Source organism: Ptychodera flava, chromosome 3, assembly GCF_041260155.1.
Source record: "Ptychodera flava strain L36383 chromosome 3, AS_Pfla_20210202, whole genome shotgun sequence".
In the NCBI taxonomy this organism is placed as follows: Eukaryota; Metazoa; Hemichordata; class Enteropneusta; family Ptychoderidae; genus Ptychodera; species Ptychodera flava.
The window spans coordinates 42327054-42348595 of record NC_091930.1 but is presented as its reverse complement, the minus strand read 5'-3'; the positions used below and the strand labels follow the sequence as shown (position 1 = coordinate 42348595).

At 37.5% G+C, this 21542-nt stretch overlaps 1 protein-coding gene across 1 annotated transcript in view; it reads right to left on the bottom strand.

The window, feature by feature from the left end:
• LOC139129311 (uncharacterized) overlaps positions 1-21094 on the bottom strand; it is a 23788-nt gene extending 2694 nt beyond the window's left edge. The window contains exons 1-7 of the mRNA XM_070694948.1: positions 20959-21094; positions 5283-6784; positions 3913-4425; positions 3152-3252; positions 2960-3014; positions 1807-2391; positions 724-912 (exon numbers count right to left, since the gene is read on the bottom strand). Coding sequence (XP_070551049.1) covers positions 724-912; positions 1807-2391; positions 2960-3014; positions 3152-3252; positions 3913-4425; positions 5283-6780 — 2941 coding nt within the window. The 5' untranslated portion in view covers positions 6781-6784; positions 20959-21094. The remainder of the gene's footprint in view (positions 1-723; positions 913-1806; positions 2392-2959; positions 3015-3151; positions 3253-3912; positions 4426-5282; positions 6785-20958) is intronic.
• Between the last annotated feature and the right edge of the window lie 448 nt (positions 21095-21542).

The following is a 21542-nucleotide window of genomic DNA, read 5'->3' as shown; positions in this document are numbered from 1 at the left end:
CGACAGCAATTTTGTATATATATCAAGGAAACACCGTGCCACTTTTCACTAATATTGGTTCAGAATTGAGAAATTTGAACGAGCGATAGTTGTACGGTCTGTTCAGTACGTTAAACGCCATTGTTTTCTATGGGAAATCGAGCAGATTAGACACATCGTAAAATGAAAAATACATCTGAAAAAAACCGTTGGTTTAACTTTTTCATTTCGCTGTTATTTTTTATAATATTTGGTATGACACATATCATGAAGGGTAACTAAAACTCTATGGTTTTATTTTTTTGAGTTTCCCTCTTATTTTTATGAAATGACGAGTTGAAGATCGTTTTGCTGTTGACTGTGTTTTTACTTGATTTTGCATATGTCTGTTATCGCTTACGTATTTTTGGAATTCCCTTGTGAAATTCTCCCCAAAATATTATAATTGTAAGGGCAGCATATACGGGAAATAGGACCTGTTGCTCTTTCATTAATATTTAGATGTGCAGCAAGGAAATACGGCGAAATTTTGAACATGACGCGGGATGTGAAATTGACTCTCTGAACGCGCACTCCACGCATGTGTGGCGAAAATTCGGGATGCTATTACCGTACAAAACGGGGCGCCTTTGGGCCGTAGTGTACATACATACATACATACATACATACATACATACATACATACATACATACATACATATAATATAGAAGTTTACGGAATGTAAATAAACAGCAAAAGTGAACCTTTTTGTGAGGCTGTAAGCATTTTTTTCTTGATGGTGTAATATGCAGTTGAATATGGTGTTGAATATCTATTTGATGTACAATCGTTGTCAAGATCTTCACTCATTGATTGCTCCATTACTTTCCAACCGTTTTTTCGATATCGTGACTGTTCTTTGGATGGATGCAATGGCGTTACAAGCTGTTGGGCTGAGATAACGATTAAAGTGCTTTATTGTAATGATTATAACAAATTTTTATCAAAACTCTGTCGCATGAAAAGACATGTCTAGCACTTTTATGAATTTAACACAAAATATGAGACCAAATATTTAGGTATATAAATATCGTGTCCAAGTTTAATAACAATTCTTGCACGCATGCAGAGAGTAATTATGCTGTAGAACAGACCATTAACTGAAAAGTAGTATATTCTGATGATTATAAGCATTAAAGGAATTAACTGATTTCCGTGAGACAAACAACATTTGTTAGATATTTTTGGGTATAAGTTTGTATTCACTTAATTTTTGTAATCATAGTTTACAGAAGGATCATTTAATAGTAATTTGAATAATTTCAAAAAGAATCGGTTTACCTTCTGTAGGCCTACAAACACTATATTCTCCCAGTCTTAACTTATTCCAAACATCAACATAATGAACTTTAACATTTATCTATATTTTTATCTCTCGTGTTTGTATTATGGTCAAACTAGCTGAAGAATTGGAACGTCGCAGAAATTAAAAGTAATGTAGGAAAAATACACTAAAAATTTGTGCAGTTTTTGATTCCGAAAGTTTCGACCGGGAACAACGTAGCGTTTGTTCTTGGGAAAGTCGAAAGGAGTTGCAAAAGTTTTTGAAATTATTGTCACATGTTCGTTATGTAAACAGCAAGTAATCATAAAGCAATTAGTAATAATTAAGTTACAAGCACAGATTGTGAGGAGAAATGATTTGTTTGGCCCGGAATCTTAAATGTACATGCGCATGCACAGTAAGTATTATCCTGTTATCGTGCATGGCTTTTGTAATGCAATCAAAATAATCACTCGTTATCAAACTTTTAATTTGGAAGCAATGCTAAGGTTTTAGCACTCACTTGCTCGACTTTCGTTTTCATGGACATCATTGTCCCCCGTGTTTGACAACCTTGTCCCACGCACTTGCATCATTTCTCCAGAAACCGTATTATTTGTTCCACCTGTTGGCGCAGCCGAAACCCCTAACAGCCCTATTTGATTTCGTTGTACAGAAATTTCATTATCTTGCCCTAACGGAATACCCCAATGGAGTGTTTTTCCTCTTTGAACTATCTGCAATTGTTCTTCAATAACACTTTTCTTTTCCCACTTTAATGTTTGGGGCTGAATTTCACTTTGCTTAGTTTCTGACTCCGGTCTATTGTTATCCTTGTCATCTGGTTCTAAATGTTGCTCCTGAGATTTGCCAGTATAGCGTTTATCCCGATTAAGCTCTGACTCTAATTTTTCATATTTTTTTTGGCATTCATTCAATTTATTTTTCATTTCAATAAGCTTTTTACTGTTACTTTTATTTTCAATCTGCAACTGCCTATACTTATTTTCAATCAGACACTTTTCTAAGATAGCGTCATCTCGTTCTCTCTGTAATATTGATATTTCCATTGACGATAGTCGTGGATTTGTTTGTAATTCCTCTGTCTCTGTAAAATTCGAGTTATACATAGAAAAGTTAGTCAAAGGATATTATATGTCACGGGTCGTAGCGAAGGCTACCGATCTTGACGATTATCTTGTTGCGTGCTTTCTTTGAAGTCGTCAAACATATCAAAAATACTACGAGCCTCATACCCTGACAATTTACCGATGGGGTATTGACTTTCCAGCAATAAAACTGATCATGGGGAAACTCAATTATATCACAGCAAAAGGGTTGATCTGAAAATGTAGGGGAAGGGAAACCAACCAACAAGTAATTCTGACAGATCCACTGATGATGAAATCAAAATGTTGCCAGAGAAACCACATCATGATTATTCACAACTAATTTGAATTATTAATGAAGCTTTAAAATTTCAGTAATGAGCGTATGATTAATAGGTCATCGTACATCATCACTGCTTTGTCTCGTCATATTGCCACGAATGAGGATGCAGGCTGCATCACAAGAGTCAGTGATGACTGTGATGTGGCGGGCATCCTCCCGGGTGCGCTCATTGTTTATCTATCCACGATGAGAATCATTAGAATATCTACGAGATCCTGTCCTACCCGCTAAATGTAATTGTACTTGAAGTTGATCCGTTGTCATGCTTGATGCAGCCTCCTGACAGAGAGATACACAGGGATAGTAAAACACAATAAGAAATTATCGAGCCAACATTGAGTGGTTTAATTTTGTCATTTTCAACTTTCATTCATCATTCCGAGACGTATCATAAACAGCATAAGATAATTACTTACTTGGAATCTCTTCTCCGCATTTGGTAATTCAAGCCGGTCAGTGTCAACATCATCGTCACCCGAACTAGTACTTTCTTCAGTGACGTCAGAGCCACCATCTCCTTGTGTTAAATAATATAGAATATTATTTAAGATATCAAGGTATTTAAGGACCAGCACATGTGCATGCAGGGTCTATCACTCTGAATTAACAATACCATTGCTATAATTGTTTATTCTAACGGGTAGCTTAACATTTCATTAGCGTGAGATTTAAAAATATTAATTAATCAGTATATTTTTTTAAATTGTGAAAACACCGTAATGGTACCATTTTCTCACATTATTCCTACACACACCGTTCTGTAAATATTGCGCCAACAACCTCAAAATTAGAATTACCGAGTTTATCAAAATATCGTTTAGCATTTTAATGGTCCAAATCAAAAAAGTATTGGAGCTGGAATGTTGAATACCGGGACTTCACTTTAATTCAAATGCCATTACCAGCAAGTCTTTTCACTGATGAGCAATACTAAGGAGGTAATGTTTGTGAGGACATAGTATTGCTCTCTGCAAGTAAATGTAGAAATATGCAGTTTTCTAATACTATATTAACTTGGAATTGTCGTAACTAAATAGACATATGACAGGCTATTGATTGAGAAACAATATGAACACTTCAAAAGCCCAACTGTCACTGTGGAAATTACAACAAATACTATTATAGCTCGTTCATCGGGTGTTTTTAATATTCAGTGTATTTGTAATTTGGAACTTACTTTCAATGAAGAAATCTGAAATCTTGTGAAAAACGTCAGCATCATAGACAGGGACAAGTTTCAGGTCTATCTCTGCATGCTTAGCAGCTAACCTCATCTCTTTAGTTATCAGGAACTGTTCCAAGGGTTTGGTAAATCTTCCAGTCAGGCAGCTTCCTCGGAACTTACTTAGATTCTGAAGAAAGCGGAATTTCAAGAACAAAGCCAAACACCCTTCCCCTATTTCCTTTAATATTGCATGGTTATTGTTACAATGCTTCGAGAGAAACTCCAAAAACTGCTTACTGTCCTCCCGCTTTAATATGATGGATACCCTTTCTCTGTAGGCTTTCTTGATTTGTTCAAGGATACTTGGTATTTTTCTCTTTTGTTCCTCTAACGCCTGCCTTTCATCTTCGGACTTTTTCCCTTGTCCTTGCATTGTTTCATCAATACTCTGCTGTGTTTGCTCTTCCAGTCTTTTCATTTCTCTGTTGAAATCGTCTTCGTTGAGTTTAATCTTTACTATGATTTCTATTGTGTATATCAGAGGAAACTGAATTAGGTTTTTCAACTTATTCGAAGAAATTAAAACAAACGTTTGACAAAATGTTTGGTACATAATGCACTTATGATGCTGAAAAAGACCGCATATTGTCTGAAATTTATTCATATATTCGTTTTCTTTTATGACGCAGTTGATTTCGGGAATGCATATAATGAATCGGCCCATGTATTTGTAGTCTTTGTTGTAAACCGTACGTAAGAGTCCTATTACTTACTGACGAATGTTCTGTTAATGATAGTTTCATTAAATTTAATTTCCACGGAAAGCATGCTGTGTTTCCCTACCTGATAGACAATAGATGGCAGTTTAGAAATCGATTATCTAAATATGATTTGTCTTTTCAGCACCTGCAGCAGCCTCAAAATGTGTTCGTAAAGCCCCCCATTGGTTTGTTAAGTATTTTCGTTTATTGGCTGAAGATGTAGTTTTCAGTTTTCTAACACAATTCTATTTATGTCTGACCTTGTGATAGCCTCAATAAAATATGAAAATGTCGAGAGTGATCGACCTATCATATCACTAAGTTTATGGTAAAGATGGCTAGTCCCTATTGGCCCTGCATGATGTTATTCAGATATCCAGGCCAGTCATTGTTTTCACAATGGCCACGTATTCTGCTGCACATATTTCATAAAAAATATTACGGTGATGTTGTCCATTACATCGAGAGCATTGTATTGGAAATTGATATGGAAGGACATTGCGACCCAGGGGTACAGTTCAGCATCTTTCTATATGGAATTGCATTTTGTATTTATTATCTTGTCACCTAGCAAAGACCCCAGCATCAATCGCTGAGAATAAAAAAATCATATTGTCTCACCGTCACTCCCTATTTTTCTCCTATGTATCGAGGACTCCCTAGTGCCATTGCCAAATCGTGGATAATGGTCTTCACTCTCACTTTCGTGGGTGTCTTCCCTTTTAATGTTTTGAGAACTTTCTTCATCCAGTGACTCATGTTCACTAGGAACTGGTGCTTGACTTTTTGATCGTTTTTCTTCACCTGTCGCAGCGTAATTTCTACTCTGAGGGGACAAAGTGCCACTATCATTAGCGTTGCTGTCTATATCTTTAGCAAGCATTGCAGCAAAACGCTTGTAACTTTTGGATATCTCTTTACTTTCCTTAAATGCTCTCTTCTGTGCACCGGCTATCTCAAATGATGTCTCGGTTTTCTTAAGTATATGTCCAATCATCTGCGGATATTCTTCACTACTTCTTACAACACAATGCTTTTCATAATGTGGAAGATACTTCTTGATAAAACTAGCAAGGTGTGTATATTCTGCAATAAGCAGAGGCACTCCAAGAGCCAGCGCTTCCAAGCCATCAAAACTGTATTCCCCATAGACTGGAATCGGAAGGCAGACGTGACTTTGACACTGCTTAGTGGCCAGTTTTTCCATTGTCAAGTCTCCAAACAACCGAAATGGCACAGGCTTGCCAGACAGCTTGGTGTGCAGTAGCGTATTTATTGCTTCTTGAAAATCCTTGTTAACCCCATGAATATCCCAGTTGGCGAGGCAACTGTAAGTTTCATGTTTTAATCTGGCCGTTGATCCGACTGCTGACGCAAGGCCTTCTAAACCTTGCACTAAATTGTCATCATCAAACGTACCATACGTCAATATAACTTGATTGTTTGTTGCATTCTTCGCTAACTTTACTTTAGTCCTAAAGAATGACTTTGAAGGCACTGGTAGTATTTCTTCATGAGGAGTACCTTGTAGATCCTTCTTGCCGATACTAACTCTATACTGGTTTTGGAAAAACCCATAATGCTTTGGTCCCATGGAGAAGATAAGATCTGCTTCGGTGGCCATTTTCAGCATTCTTTGCTCAAACTCTCCCAAATTCTCCCGATGTACTAACGCACAGTCATTTTCAGGACTCGCGTGATTAATTAGAACTAACTGTGCGGAAGGAAAAGCCCCATCTCTGATATCTGCGGCTGCATCACCCGTCTTCGGTGCATAACCGATTATGTATTGAATTTCATTTAGTTTTTGAAATTCAGGGTAATAACTTTCAAAGTGATGAAGCCACGTAAGTCGGGCGGGATCATCTTGGCGAATTATTCTTTTTCTCCTTTTAGCAATTAGTAATGTTACCCCTAATTTTTCTGCATCCCGCTTATGACTCTCACTGATCTCATCGGACAGCACCGTAGAATAAAGTTGAAGAGATTTTCCTTTTTTCTTGCCAAGTGTCTTCATTAAGTATCTGTGAAAGGCTGGTAATCCATACTTATTTTTGTCCCACGTATCAAATATGAACAAAGCTCCTGGCACCTTGCTCTTCTCCTTGCTCAGTGCCATTCTCCTGAAGTGTTTAAAGGGATTAAGTGTGTTATGTCAAATCACATACGCTATCTTGTGTTAATGGCAAAACAAAACTATAAAATGACCCCAATATATCGTACTTGTTCAATAAAAAATCAACAGAACTAACTTCTGATTTCTTGATGAAAATAGGGTTGATATCTTGTTTATATCATGCAATCCATGAGCAGCCTAGAGGTAAAATAATCGCAATTACTGATTTTCTTTTATCAGAGACGAGATAGACAAAAACGTCTCGGCATATGATGTATATTTAAGCGTCTTTGGGGATTGGTCTCCATTTAATATGAACTAATGATAGTACTTATTGTCTGTAGACATGCTTAGAAGTGTCGGAAAGTCATAACTGAATTTAATTATTAGCTTGTAAAAATGCTTTGCTGTTACTAGTGATAACTGAAATTGCCAAATCTTAGCCTCGTACTCTTCGTTTAAGTGGCCATATCTTAATTTGCAAATATGCCGCAAATTTACTGCACGTACAAGTTGTGTGGGATCGTATATGAAGCAGGATCTTTTGAGTTCAAGAGATAGAGACAGAGGCGACTGTTCTGTTTCTTCAAACTTTATTGCTACAGCTACGATGAACTACTGCTACAATAACATAATGTATTAGTGGGTGGATAAATGACGACCAGATCCAGTGGTGAGCGATTCGCTCTGAGTATACGCATACACATACACTATACTGTACATAAACATATACTAAAGTATATGCCCATTCAGGCTGTGATATAGCAGGTTTTGGCGGGAAAGTAAGAAGTGTCTTTGACTTTGATCGGTCAGAGATGAGTCACACGTCAGAAAGAATTAAAACTATGTGTAAACACAGTATATTGGAAGGAACTGAAGAGATGACAATCTGCCTTCATTCAAAGGAATTAAGAAGTAGCTATATTTGTAAAACGTTTCTCAACAGAACTGCCATCCATTTTCACACTCCTTTGGAATGCCGACCTGGACGACTCTGTTGTCTTCTTAAGGTATCGCTTTGAAATTCTTTCTTTTTTACCATCAAGTCGTTGTCCATTGCATCGGGAGAGAGAAAAACCTTGACTCGTTCTCATATCCTACATCAAATCTACGTCTAACTTGTTCATCCATTTCCTCACTCCATAGGCGAGTGAATTTCATTGATAAATGGGATCCACATAATGTACAATAGTGACTGTAGCGAGGTACATGACAGCATGCAAAGCGACTGAAAGGGAATGGGCATACGTTTTCTTCTGATTTGGGTTAGCCTCGGCTACTCGGCTAAATGGAGACCTTCTAGACAGTGTACACTGGACGATAACTCTTTTGAAGAAGAAGAAAATGCATTTGTCATATAAGAGCGCAGGGTTTTACATCGTCATGAGATATATTCCTATTCATTGCAGGTTAGACGTATTGCACGGATTAGTTATCGAGCGAATATCTGACAAAGAATGCTGGATGCACAGCATTATGTGATAAATCAAATAGTCATACTCTTCTTGCGTGTTGAAATCCATTTCAGTAGTACTTAAAGAAGACGGGACGGAATACGCGCCATGAGCGTAATCTACCTATTAGCCTTGACGGATATTTTTTATTCGGAAGAAGTTTTGTGTGTCTTCTTACATCCAGGTCGTGAATTTAACCTTGCTCAACAAAGCACATGAAACACAACAGAAAAAGCTTAGAAACAAATTGAAGTTAACTTTCAAGGCAGAGAGAATAAACGACGATCATGTCAATTACTTGCATTCAGCAAATAGCTAGAATGTCTCGGTTACCTGTAGATTAATCGCACTTTATGTTTGTCCAGAATTTTGTGCATTGGTGAGCAACAGAAAAAAAGACCATTGCTTTCCAGCTTGAGTGGTACTAATATACAACATGACAGTTGTGACTGGGGACATGAAATGATGGGTGATCACCAAAGAGAATCAAAAACTTGCAAATTTTGACATTAACGCATAAATTGTAAACCTACATAACAGTGTTCTCTCCACACATTGAGTGATGCCCTGCACTTTGGTATTAGCTGTTAATCTCGCTGACTTTGGATTTCATTTGTCTTCTTGCTCTCTTTTATCCAGGCATCAAGCAAAGTGAGTAATACCCCTATTAAACAAGTGGTGGTGTGTGGTAGTGTGGCTGTTGTAACTCGATCTAATCTTCAAGTTGTTGAAAAGCAGTCCTGTGCATACCAGTCATTTGAATCATTAATCACAACTCTCCGTTCATCCAATCAACTCCTGAGCGTTATTACTATCTATCGTCCACCAAAGTCATCAAAGAATACCGCAACTATAAATCAATTTATCTCCGAATTTTCACCTCTTCTTGAAAGCGCCGTAACTTTACCAGGTCATCTTGTCATCGCCAGCGATTTTAACTTCAGCATGTGCATGGTTCAACAAATATCAAAGGACACACTCTCAACTTACTTATAACAAGATCAGCTGACCAGTTTTTACATCCTTTGAGGATCGACAATTCTCTTATCTCCGATCACAGCCTTGTCCATTTCAGCATGAAAGTACAGCGTCCACCGAACTTCAAAGTCACTACTTCTCGTCGGAACCAATGGAAGACATATCAATGATATTCAAGACAAGCTGGCAGCTAAATTCTCTGCTTACCCGTAAGACATCAATCCTGAAATATTATCAGAATTTTTCCATGCGATGTTGTTCCTGTTACTACTAAAGTTATAATCAATTAAGTCCGAGCACCTTGGTACACCGAGGAACTCGTACTACACAGGAAAAATCTACGGTGTCTAGAAATGAAATGACGAAATACACAGCTTGAGATAGACCGACAAATTTTCATCTGCGTACGATCTGAATACTTTTGTCGCTGTCATGACGCGAAAATCCAGTTACCATCGACGTCGTAATCAAGAGAAGGACTCTAGCAAACTATTGATCATCGTTGGCGAACTTTCTAACGAAGTTGATCAACGCACCAAGGTCTATCACTCTGCTATAGTCCCAGTACGTACTCCTTGCATACCTTGCTACCGTGACGAGGGAATCAATAAATGGTATATATTACAGAAGATTAATTTAAATACTTTTGTTCGGCCACAGGACGTTGTCCTATCTTGAAATATCATGCCGGTCATGATATTCAACATCAGGACTGCTTGGTTTTACACCTTGAGCGCCTACTGCTGCTCCCGGTTTACGTTGAACCGTTGCTACCTATATTGGGTGGCCAACACTCTGTTATAATCCTCTGCTAAGCGGTAATATCAGCTGACAACCAAAAAATCAACTCTACGAAAGTTGAAACATTGTCTGGTTGGAGTCAGACTTGTAGTCAAAACCAGTGACACCACACAAGATCGAAAACACAACAAGCTTGCCGATATGAACGCATTCTCTTGTTGCCATGTTACAATAAATTATAATTTTCCGACGAAGACTTGTCGCATTAAAATTTAATTTACATGTAATATATGCACAGTGTCTCGGAGCGGTTGATTAAGTTATAACTTTCACTACTATTATTTTGTTGGAGCCGGGAGAAAGCATATTTGACAGTTACCGAAAAAATCAATGGAATTAAGGACCTCATTGGGAAAGGATTGATAAAGGAAAGTATGATTTTGGCCCGAGTCAAATTAGTGATATGTCAGTCGCCTCCTTATAACTGTTTGGTTCAATCTGATTGGCTGTTTCGAAGTGCCCATCATTTACGTCAGTGGAATTCCAATAGACCACGCCTAAAGTCGATTAGAAATTAGGATTTTGGATTGAATTTTGCAGATTGCTTTTCAACATCGTATATGGTCATGTGGACATCGATAAATTGAGATGTTATTTGAAATCCTCGACATTTTAGGCTAACCATATTTCCATGTGGCAATCGCAGATATACATAGAAAAGTAGGTCCACAATGCATTTTTTACGAATTTCGGAAAAAAAAGATATAGCATTTTAAAGAAATACTGACAAAAATGCTTGGAATTTGTGAACGAATTCGAATTTAAAATTACACGAGATGCGGGATACACTTTGCTACCCGGCATTTTTCTAGTTTGGGAAGAAAATACATTGTGTGTAATCGGCTTTGAATAACAATATTGCGCATGAAGTAGTTGCTCTGGTGCGACGTGTTCTGTCTTATGCGTGCGAAAAAATCGAATAATTACAATTTGATCCACAGCCCCTAATTTCGGATATGCGATTTTTGATATTGGTTTTGACCCGACCATGTTTACATTTTCAGTGATGATCCCGTCCCACTCAGACTGATACATTTCAGACAAAACATCCGTCCGTGCCCATACTGTAGACGATTTTCGTTATAGCTGACGCCTAAAAAGGGCACTTCTTCCTGTCGTTGTGATACTTTCTGATAAAACGGCAGTGTCTATGCCGAGCCTCTGTTTACTTGGCCTTAGGATGATCTGACAGTCTGGCACAGAGACAGCTATGGATCTAGAACAGTTGTCAGTCGATGTAAGTTACATAAAGGCACTTCTTGATCCCGGGAAAAGTGAAAAAAGGAAGTAAGAAAAGAGAGCTGTAGAGAACTGCAAATCAATTACGTGTTTATCAACCCCATCGATTAATTACTTTATTCTGAATAAGGAAAGCATCCAGGAAATTCTGCGGAGCTGAAGTTTCAACGCGCTGCGCCTATGCCAGTTAAGTAATTCCCCCTTGAAAACTTAAAACTATTCCCTTTCAAAATTAAAAACGAAAGTCAAGGATCAACCTACAAATTTGTTACCGGAAAGATGACTGAACTGTCTAAAATTTACTAATGTTAGAAAATCAAACTTGCCGCCATCTCAGTGATAAATGTATGGTTGAAAATGATTGAAAACGAAAATGAAAATGATTTTCGAACCTTTTTCTCAGTAAACTCCAATTTGAAAATATTTGACATGAGCCCAGACACGTTGTAGATCTGAAAAGATTACTTTGTAAAACTTGAAGTCAAAAGTACTGGCCGTGCAGCGCATTCTATTTTAAAATGCCAACGATGTTTTCTGTATAGAAAGGGGAAGTGAAAGAATACACAAGTCCCTTTGTTTAGGCACCAAAACGGAAACTAAAATTGGAACCTGTCGTTGATGAAATGAACTTTATGAGGTAACATGCAAATTCCATATTTCTGCCGTAATTCTGTGCACTGGAATCAATCGGAGTCATATATTTTTTGATCCCAGCATTAAATATGACGCACATTCTTCTTTTGTCTTTAAGACCGACTCTTAGTTTCAACAAGACTGCTGAAGTACGTGTTTATGTAATGGGTTATTTACTTTCAAAAATTAGGGAATCCGCTGCTTTTTGTAGCGTTTTCTTTTTTTTAGCTGACCCGAAGGGCTCACTATGTCTAATATATATAAGAAAGAACCGCTACCCTATTGGTGGTAAATACTTATCTCAATTTTATGAGCTTCCTTAAAAAATTAACAAAGACATTTTAGGTGTCTGTATACAGGGCACTGTACACAGCGGTATTTGTGAGCATATTGTGTACAGAGCTGTGGCAACAACTGTGTGCAACCCTTGCTGAAATAGACTTGTACCACCGGGGTATTACAGGACTTGTACAAGGCCCACTTCCATTCGGATGTCGAACTGATATCACGCCTGGTTACACGCACAGCGTATTGGTAACTGTAGGTGATCACATGATAACTACAGGCTAACCCTGGGTCATTTTTGATTGGTTTCAAGGCAGACCGCGATCAATTGAAGTGCGTGTCAGCAAAACGAAAATACGTGAAGCTGGACTATATGACAAGATAGGGTGTAATTAATCGCGACATATGTAGATTATAGAACATACACAAGCATAAGTGTCAATTCAAGTAATTGACATGTGCATATCGCCTTGTACATGACATAGTTTATGTTTTCCCAACCAAATTTTGTGAAGTGCAGTAAAGTGAAATAAAATTTGCAAAGTAAAACATTAAGGTTACCGGTGAAGGAAGATGTATTTCTGGAAAACTAGAATTGATGGTCACTCATGCCTTATAAATAATATGGCATTTGGGACATTGACACATGACAATCAGTAACGATGCGCAAAATATGAGAGTGTATTTTACAGGCAGTGGTAAATTGCATAAATAGAATAGCCACTCCTACAACAAGTCATCTCTATTGCTGATAATAATAATCAAATAGGGAACTGTGTGGTTGCTTACTGTTAACTCCACCATGGTTTCATGATCACAGTTTCCGCGTACCTGCTCGAGTCAACTTAGTACTATAGACTTTGCTTGCACTGTTCAAACATTCAGCTTTGTTGTTTGCATAGGGATTCGTGTTGATATATTTGTCAACTAAGCCTTCATCATGATTTCAATATCTGTATCGTCCAAATTCAGCATGCGCCTCAAAACTGAAGTATTGAAAATTTTGCTTACGCTTTCCTAAAAAAAACTAATAAAATCTGGAACTTTTCCTTTCAATAATCAAGAAGTAAACAAAAACAAGAGTCACCGTGTTCATTTTCCTACCGCAGAAATATGTGCCTGAAATTTATCTTAAATTCATAATCGTTGCGTTTTCTTGTTAACTGTACAATGGAAATCAAATCGTCGACTTGTGATTCTATAAAAACCCACAAACAACATGATAAATTAAGTCAGGTTAACTACAGCAAAACATGTCAATTGTGCAGCAAGAGATAATTTGGAAATATTATGAAGCATATTTCTGTATGGCAAGAGGACAAATACCTCTAAGCTGCCAATCACATTTTGTCATCTAAGGCAAATGATTATAAATCATAGATTTAAGCTCGAGAATACACCCGATGGAGAGACATTTACATTCAAAAAATTAAATTTATTTACTTGGAGGCTGGTCTAAGGCCTATGGAGACCAGTTTCACACGTGTGAGAAATTTGATTAAAATTATTTCATTTGAGACATCAAAGTTTTAAGTTTCCCTTTTTGTAAGAAAAAACAGGAACATGCTTACCGTGTTTTACAAGTTTGTTAAAGCCCCTGTAGCTGTAACTCTTGAAATTTGTCGACCTGAAAAAGGCTTTCTTTTTTCTCTGGTTTTCTTTAAATTCTACAGATTTAAAGGATATAGTCTTTTACCACTGAAAAATTGGACAAGTAAATTTAAATTTTAACCGTTATTTTGATTTCCCGCCATTTTTAAAATTGGTAATATTACAAAGAAAACATAGCATATGGTGTCCCAGTGGAAAACATTCAGCACTATGCATTATATTGGACTACTCTGTTGTTTCTGTGAAGATTCTAATGCATATATGTACGGCGTACAGTGTTTTTGCTTTATTTGCATGAGGGCGCCATTTTATGTTTGGGCAAACATTTATTATTTATCTTGCTCAAAATTGCACATGTAGTCCCAGTGGACAGTTTATTCTACCTGTATAAACACCCCTCAATGAGTACATTCCAATGAACTTATTTTAGTTTGGAAGTAAAATCACAAAAATAATGCGAAAAAGATACAGCTATCGGGCCTTTAAGTACACAAAGATATTTTAGGTTTCCTAACATACCTGTATACGGGGCACCGCAAAGCAGTGTTTGTAAGTGACCTCTGCTGAAATAGACTCGTACCACAGGGGTATAACAGGGCCTGCACAAGGCCAACTTCCTATTTTGCTGTGTAATCAGGAGCTGTATTAGTCATAGGAGATTTGTAGGATCTTTTTTCGGGATTCCGAAGTGAATGGAAGACCAATGCAACTGTATCACAAGAAGTGTTATGCAAGACAGGATTTTCAGATGCAATACATTTTTGCCAGTTCACCACAACCAAAAGTTACAGCTATCAGTACTTTAGCGAGATTATGCTACTTCCAAAGTCATGGCTGATGTAATATGCAACTGCTGCTCAACGAGACAGCAATGATACACAACAACAGTCCTGAAATTCGGATTATTTTACAGCACTATTTTCAAGAAAAAATGCAACTGTTCGTGTTATTTCAGAGGGCATTTTTGTTGTTTCAAAAACAATTATCACTTTCGGTTTGCTTGGGTCCACGGGTCGGTTGCATGCACCTAGCGAACGGATGTTTGTATTCTAAAATTCTTAAAATACTTTACAGATCTTCTGCATATGTCGAGACTCATTTTGGAATATTTGGAGTAGAAGAAGATTTTGCTATTTTGTTTATTTATTGAAATCGAAAATTTAATTTTCTCTTTGAATTTCGCATAGGGCCAATACAACAGCCAAAAAGACGTTGTTGTTAGTTTAAAATTTCAGCTTTAAGGTTCATATTACGTGAACACTATCGTCGTTGATACCATAATGACAACTGCTTGTTTGAGGGCGAAGCGGAATATTCAGTCAAACTTTTGAAATCTATTCTTTATTTGTCCGACTAAAAAAAATAAAGATCTATTTGCGCTTGGCCTCGAAGCAATCAAAGGTTTTCAGGCTCAAATGATCATACAAATAACTCAATCGAAATAAGTCAAACTAGAATTTTAGTTTATAGACTAAGTGCTTTCATTTCTTTGCCAATGGGTTTACATTAGATTTTAACTTCTGCATGGTGAATATGGTAAAAACAAGAGACATATTCTTTCACTTCTCTATTCATCAGAGTCATTTAAATCAAATCTGGCAATTTGTTAGTCGACAATAAAGTTTTGTTTTCCTTGAATGCGATGTAACAAAAACTTGACACTGATGTACCATCAAAAGGATCAGAATACTTATTTGTCATCTTTGATATCTAGAACACAATAAACTTTTCAACCGTTAATCACATCAGTATCTTTCGCCAACTGAAAGGCATTATGAAACAGCGATGAAGTCAGTAGATAACTGCTTTGCATGAACATTTAATGACCATAAATATCATATCAGTTCAACTGATCATGACCCGTGATTCATTTACTTCAATTTCACATTTTGCTAAAATCGGGGTAATGTACTTAATTGGTTCATTTTTCATTAATGCTTGTGCGCGATTCCAAGGTGTTTTCTAGGCAAACAATATTTAGTCGAGCGGATTGGCCACGTTTTCGCTTTTAATTTTGTTTTACCTTCAGTCATTAGAAAAATATTTGATGACATGAACATTCTGTGAAAGGCCATAGTGTAGTTTCCATGTAGATGGATTCGGAAATAACAAATTGCAAGAAATATAAAGCAAACCGCGCTTATGTTGCCTTGGAATTTTAGCTTACAACGCTAAATTATCAAAGACTTAGGGGAGCATTCGTTTTTTTACAGGAAGGGGGGTTGTCGGTGGAAATCAGGGGGTGACTTTTACAAAACTGCTTTTTAGGGGGGGTCAAATTTTACAATCAATGATTGAAAGGGGTCTAATTTTACAAAGGTTTGTATTGAGTTATGGAAAAAAAATTGACTTTGGAATTTCACCGAAATGTTGCTTGTGTAACCGATGTTTCGAGACGGCAGAATAATAACTGACTGAAGCTCAGCCAAATGTATTTCTCTAGCAGGGCCAACAAGTCCCAGACTGGTGTTAACCTCTCTAGAGCAGCAACAGAGCATGTAGCCCTGAGTACAGGTCTGTGTGTTCCTGGCGTTATACGGCCTCCACCACAGCCCTGCAACGGTCTGTGGAGATAACTGGGGTCTCTGCAGCGAGATTCAAAATGGGGATCTCCATGGGTAAACAACTTGTCGAGTACGTTATGTTTCAGAAAATGAGCGGTTTTGGACGTTAGGAGAAGTTAATCGCATCTTTTCTGGGATTGGTTAGGAGGTAAAGGTAGGCAGGGAAAGGATTTTGCCCCAATAGAGCAGAATTTCGGCCAAAAAGACCGTTTCTTCATTGCGGTCCAGATCCAGGCCACAGAGACCTCAGTTCTCTTCATAGACCGTTGCAGGGCTGTGGTAGAGGCCATATAATGCTGGGAACACACGTGCACAGACATGTACGCAGGGCTACAGAGCATGGGGCATGAAATGAGGAACTAACACACAGTCATATAATGTAACAAACAACTTCTGTATATTACTGTATTGTGTCAAATATCGGGGTCTACATAAAAAATAGTAAAACCGTACTTCAAAACTATAAATATTACTCCATGGTAACAATAACCGTACTGATCGACCTCCCGACGGCAGGAGTCGAACACACTTTCAGAACAAAAACTCTGTTCAAACCCTTTCTAAATGCTTAACAATTTCTATGGAAAACTTAACGTTACCGCAGAGGTACCTCAGACTTGACCACGCGGCTCGGAAACACAAATAGTTCACACGCGACTTTAACTAATGTTCGATGATGAGCACAATTGTAAGTCCGGTGTAATGTCCGCACATGAAAGTCGGCGACAACACACGCAATTCACTGCTAAGCAGCGTCCAGTTCAGCTACCACGGGCGCAGCCATCTTAGATCTTTGTTTACTTCCGGTCGGCTCTTCGGCGGGGACATGCCGAACTAATTGAAGTCTTCCTCTGCTAACTCCGCGCATCGACAAAAGTTCAGTGGAACAATCATAAATAATGTTCTCATGACAATCTCAGACATCTGACTGAACTCATAAATGGAATAAAGTTCGCAGTTAACACACAATTTGCTGCAGAAAGATCAGCTTTCAACTTGTGGTGATACTATCATCTCAGTGTGCAGTGCGTATTGCACATATACGGCATGTATGGCACGCACGGTGAGCAATGTTTGTTTGATCGACTAAGTAGAGGATGACGTAGGGTTTAAATAAACAGTCCGATCCGCATAAAGTTCGATCTCTGCCACTCACCGGTTTCTTTACATATCTGCTGACTTGAGTAAAACTCAAAATAGAGAAATATCTGACTTAAAAAGCACACGCTGACACTCAAACCTTCCAGTGCAGCATGCAACGTAAAACACTCTCTGGAAAGTTCCCGTCTTGGACTCCCTAGGTATACAGTGATAACACACAAGAACTCCCAGGCAAAATAGAAAATACACAGGTCCTCCATACATAATCTATGAGAACGCTATGATAATTTCTTTAAAATACAAAACTAGCTAAATCTGTGTATTTATAGACTCTTGATTATTGATATTAATGTACTTGATCAGACTAGGGTAATTACCAGTGCATGTGTGAGCAAGAAATTTGATTTTGGAATTTCACCGAATTGTTAATTCACTATCTTGTCAGAGGAAACTATGAATAATTTTTTTCCAATACAAAACTAGTTAAATCGGTGTATTTATGTACGCTTGATTATTGATATTAATGTACTTGATTAGACTAGGGTGGTTAAAAGTGGATGTTTGTGCAAGAAATTTGATTTTGGAATGTCACCGAAATGTTGATTCACTATCTTGTCTATGAGGAAACTATGAATATTTTTTTTCCAATATAAAACTAGGTAAATCTGTGTATTTATGTACTCTTGATTATTGATATTAGTGTACTTGATTAGACTAGAGCGATTACAAGTTCATGTGTGTGCAAAAAATTTGATTTTGGAATTTCACCAAAAATGTTGATTCTCTAGTATGCAAGGAAACTTTTTCAGCCGGGGCCACAGGGTGCGAATGGTTAATGAATCAAATCTGATGCTTTTTTTTTCATTTGGGGCTCACATTTTACAATTGATGAATTGAGGGGTGTCAAATTTTAGAAATTTGATTTGGAGGGGGGTCGCTTTTTACATTTCACTTGTCGCTCAAATTCCACCGACCCCCCCCCCAAAAAAAAAAAACAAAAAACAAAAAACCGAATGCTCCCTAAATGCTTGTTAAAAGGGGAAAATACTCATCTTGTCCCTGTTGGCTAAGGAGGCTGGCTTGTTGCAGGTAAATGTGAAAGTTGATTTGACATCGAGACGTCCTGCCTTCGATGGAAAGCCAGTATGATATCGAGCTGATATCACGCCTAGTTACACGCTCAGCTTGGGTGACTGAAGGTTATCACATTATAAATACTTGTTAGAGCCTTCTAGTTTACGACCCATGGGTCATATTTCTTTTATTCAGGACATACCATGTCCCATTTAAGTGTTTGTCCGCATACTGAAAATACGTAAAGCTGTAGTCAAAATATTTGACATGATAAGGTGTAATTAATTTTGATATATATTGATTATATGTTTTGCGCGAACAATGGAAGGAATTTGCATATCGCTAGTTACAAAGACAACGTGTCTTTTGTTCGATAATAACGTCGTACCGAAATAACACAGTTTCTGGGTGCCCCATCAAATTATATGGATGTGCAGTATAAAATCTGCAGGGTTAAAGACTAAGTTTAACCGGCGAAGGAAGGTGCATTCGGGAAAACTAGAGTTGATGGTTATTCATGGCCAATAATAATACGAAATTCGGAAAATGAAAGTGAAATAATTATGCGACTCCAGTCTGGCGACCGCTTCCTGATTTTCAAGCTTGGATCTAAATGGTACTGTACTATGGGAACCCGTCTATCAGAGAATGCGGGCTGATCTATCAATGTCAAGCAATTAAAATCAATGGCCGTCTCCGGGTAGTCATGTCGGTTAAAGCTAGAAAAAGGGTAATATTTCAGTGAAGTTTATGCGGATTACTGGTCGTGGTGAGTCCCTAATAACCAAGTTGTGGATGATTGTTGGCAATTTGTAATTTGGATGGAATATTTTCGAAATATAATCGAACAAAGGTGCGACAAGAGTGCTGTCGGGCCTAAAGTGGACGCTAGTCTATGCAGTTTGCCATAGCTGTGGTGGCAGCGTTAAAATCGTAAAAGTCAAAACAGCCCGTAAAAGGCAGGAATCCAGTCTGAAAACACCACAGCTATGGACCCACAGCTATAGGCGACTGCTGCTCAACGAGACAGCAATGATACCCAACAACAGTCCTGAAATTCGGATTATTTGCAAGAAAATGCAACTGTTAGTGTCATTTAAGAAAGCATTTTTGTAGTTTCATAAACAATCATCACTTTCGGTTTGCTTGGGTCCACGGGTCGGTTGCATGCACCTAGCGAACGGATGTTTGTATTCTAAAATTCTTAAAATACTTTACAGATCTTCTGCATATGTCGAGACTCATTTTGGAATATTTGGAATAGATGAAGATTTTGCTATTTTGTTTATTTATTGAAATCGAAAATTTAATTTTCTCTTTGAATTTCGCATAGGGCCAATACAACAGCCAATTCGATTTGAGATATCGGTAAATATATGGCAAGTTGTTTTCGCTGATTCCAATTTTTCATCTTGATTATGGAACAGACTGATTTATGCTTCCCTCGGAAGACTTTGTTGTAAGTTTAAAATTTCAGCTTTAAGGTTCATATTACGTGAACACTGTCGTCGTTGATACCATAATGACAACTGCTTGTTTGAGGGCGAAGCAGAATATTCAGTCACACGTTTTAAATCTGTTCTTCATTTGTTCGAATAAAAAAATAAAGATCTATTTGTGCTTGGCCTCGAAGCAATCAAAGGTTTTCAGGCTCAAATGATCATACAAATAACTCAATCGAAATAAGTCAAACTAGAATTTTAGGATATTGACTAAGTGCTTTCGTTTCTTGGCCAATGGGTTTACATTAGATTTTAACTTCTGCATGGTGAATATGGTGAAAAACAAGAGACATATTCTTTCACTTCTCTATTCATCAGAGTCATTTAAATCAAATCTGACTTTAGTTAGTCGACAATAAAGTTTTGTTTTCCTTGAATGCGATGTAACAAAAACTTGACACTGATGTACCATCAAAAGGATCAGAATACTTATTTGTCATCTCTGATGTCAAGAACAAATTAAACTTTTAAACTGTTAATCACATCAGTATCTTTCGCGAACTGAAAAGCATTATGAAACAGCGATGAAGTCAGTAGATAACTGCTATTGCATGAACATTTTATGACCATAAATATCATATCAGTTTAACTGCCCCGTGATTCATTTAGTCCAATTTTACATTTTGCTAAATCGGGGTAATGTACTTAATTGGTTCATTTTTCATTAATGCTTGTGCGCGATTCCAAGGTGTTTTCTAGGCAAACAATATTTAGTCGAGCGGATTGGCCACGTTTTCGCTTTTAATTTTGTTTTACCTTCAGTCATTAGAAAAAGATTTGATGACATGAACATTCTGTGAAAGGCCATAGCGTAGTTTCCATGTAGATGGATTCGGAAATTACAAATAAAGCAAACCGCGCTTATGTTGCCTTGGAATTTTTGCTTACAACGCTAAATTATCAAAGACTTACATGCTGTTAAAAGGGGAAAATACTCACCGTGTCCCTATTGGCTAAGGAGGCTGGCTTGTTGCAGGTAAATGTGAAAGTTGATTTGACATCGAGACGTCCTGCCTTCGATGGAAAACAAGTATGATGTGGGGTTGATATCACGCCTAGTTACACGCACAGCTTTGGATGACTGAAGGTGATCACATAATAAATACCTGTTAGAGTCTGTCTCGTTTACGACCCATGGGTCATTTTTGTTTGGTTTCATGACAGACCACGTCCCATATATTACGTTCTAATCAGTATACTGAAAATACGTAAAGCTGTAGTTAAAATATTTGGCATGATAAGGTGTAATTAATTTTGATATATATTGATTATATGTTTTGCGCGAACAATGGAAGGAATTTGCATATCGCTTGTTACAAAGACAACATGTCTTTTGTTAAATAATAAAGTCGTATCGAAATAACACAGATTATGGGTGCCCTATCAAATTTTATGGATGTGCAGTATAAAATCTGCCGGGTTAAAGAATAGGTTTATGCCGTTAAGGAAGATGCATTCGGGAAAACCAGAGTTGATAGTCATTCATGGCTAATAATAATACGCAATTTGGAAAATGAAAGGGA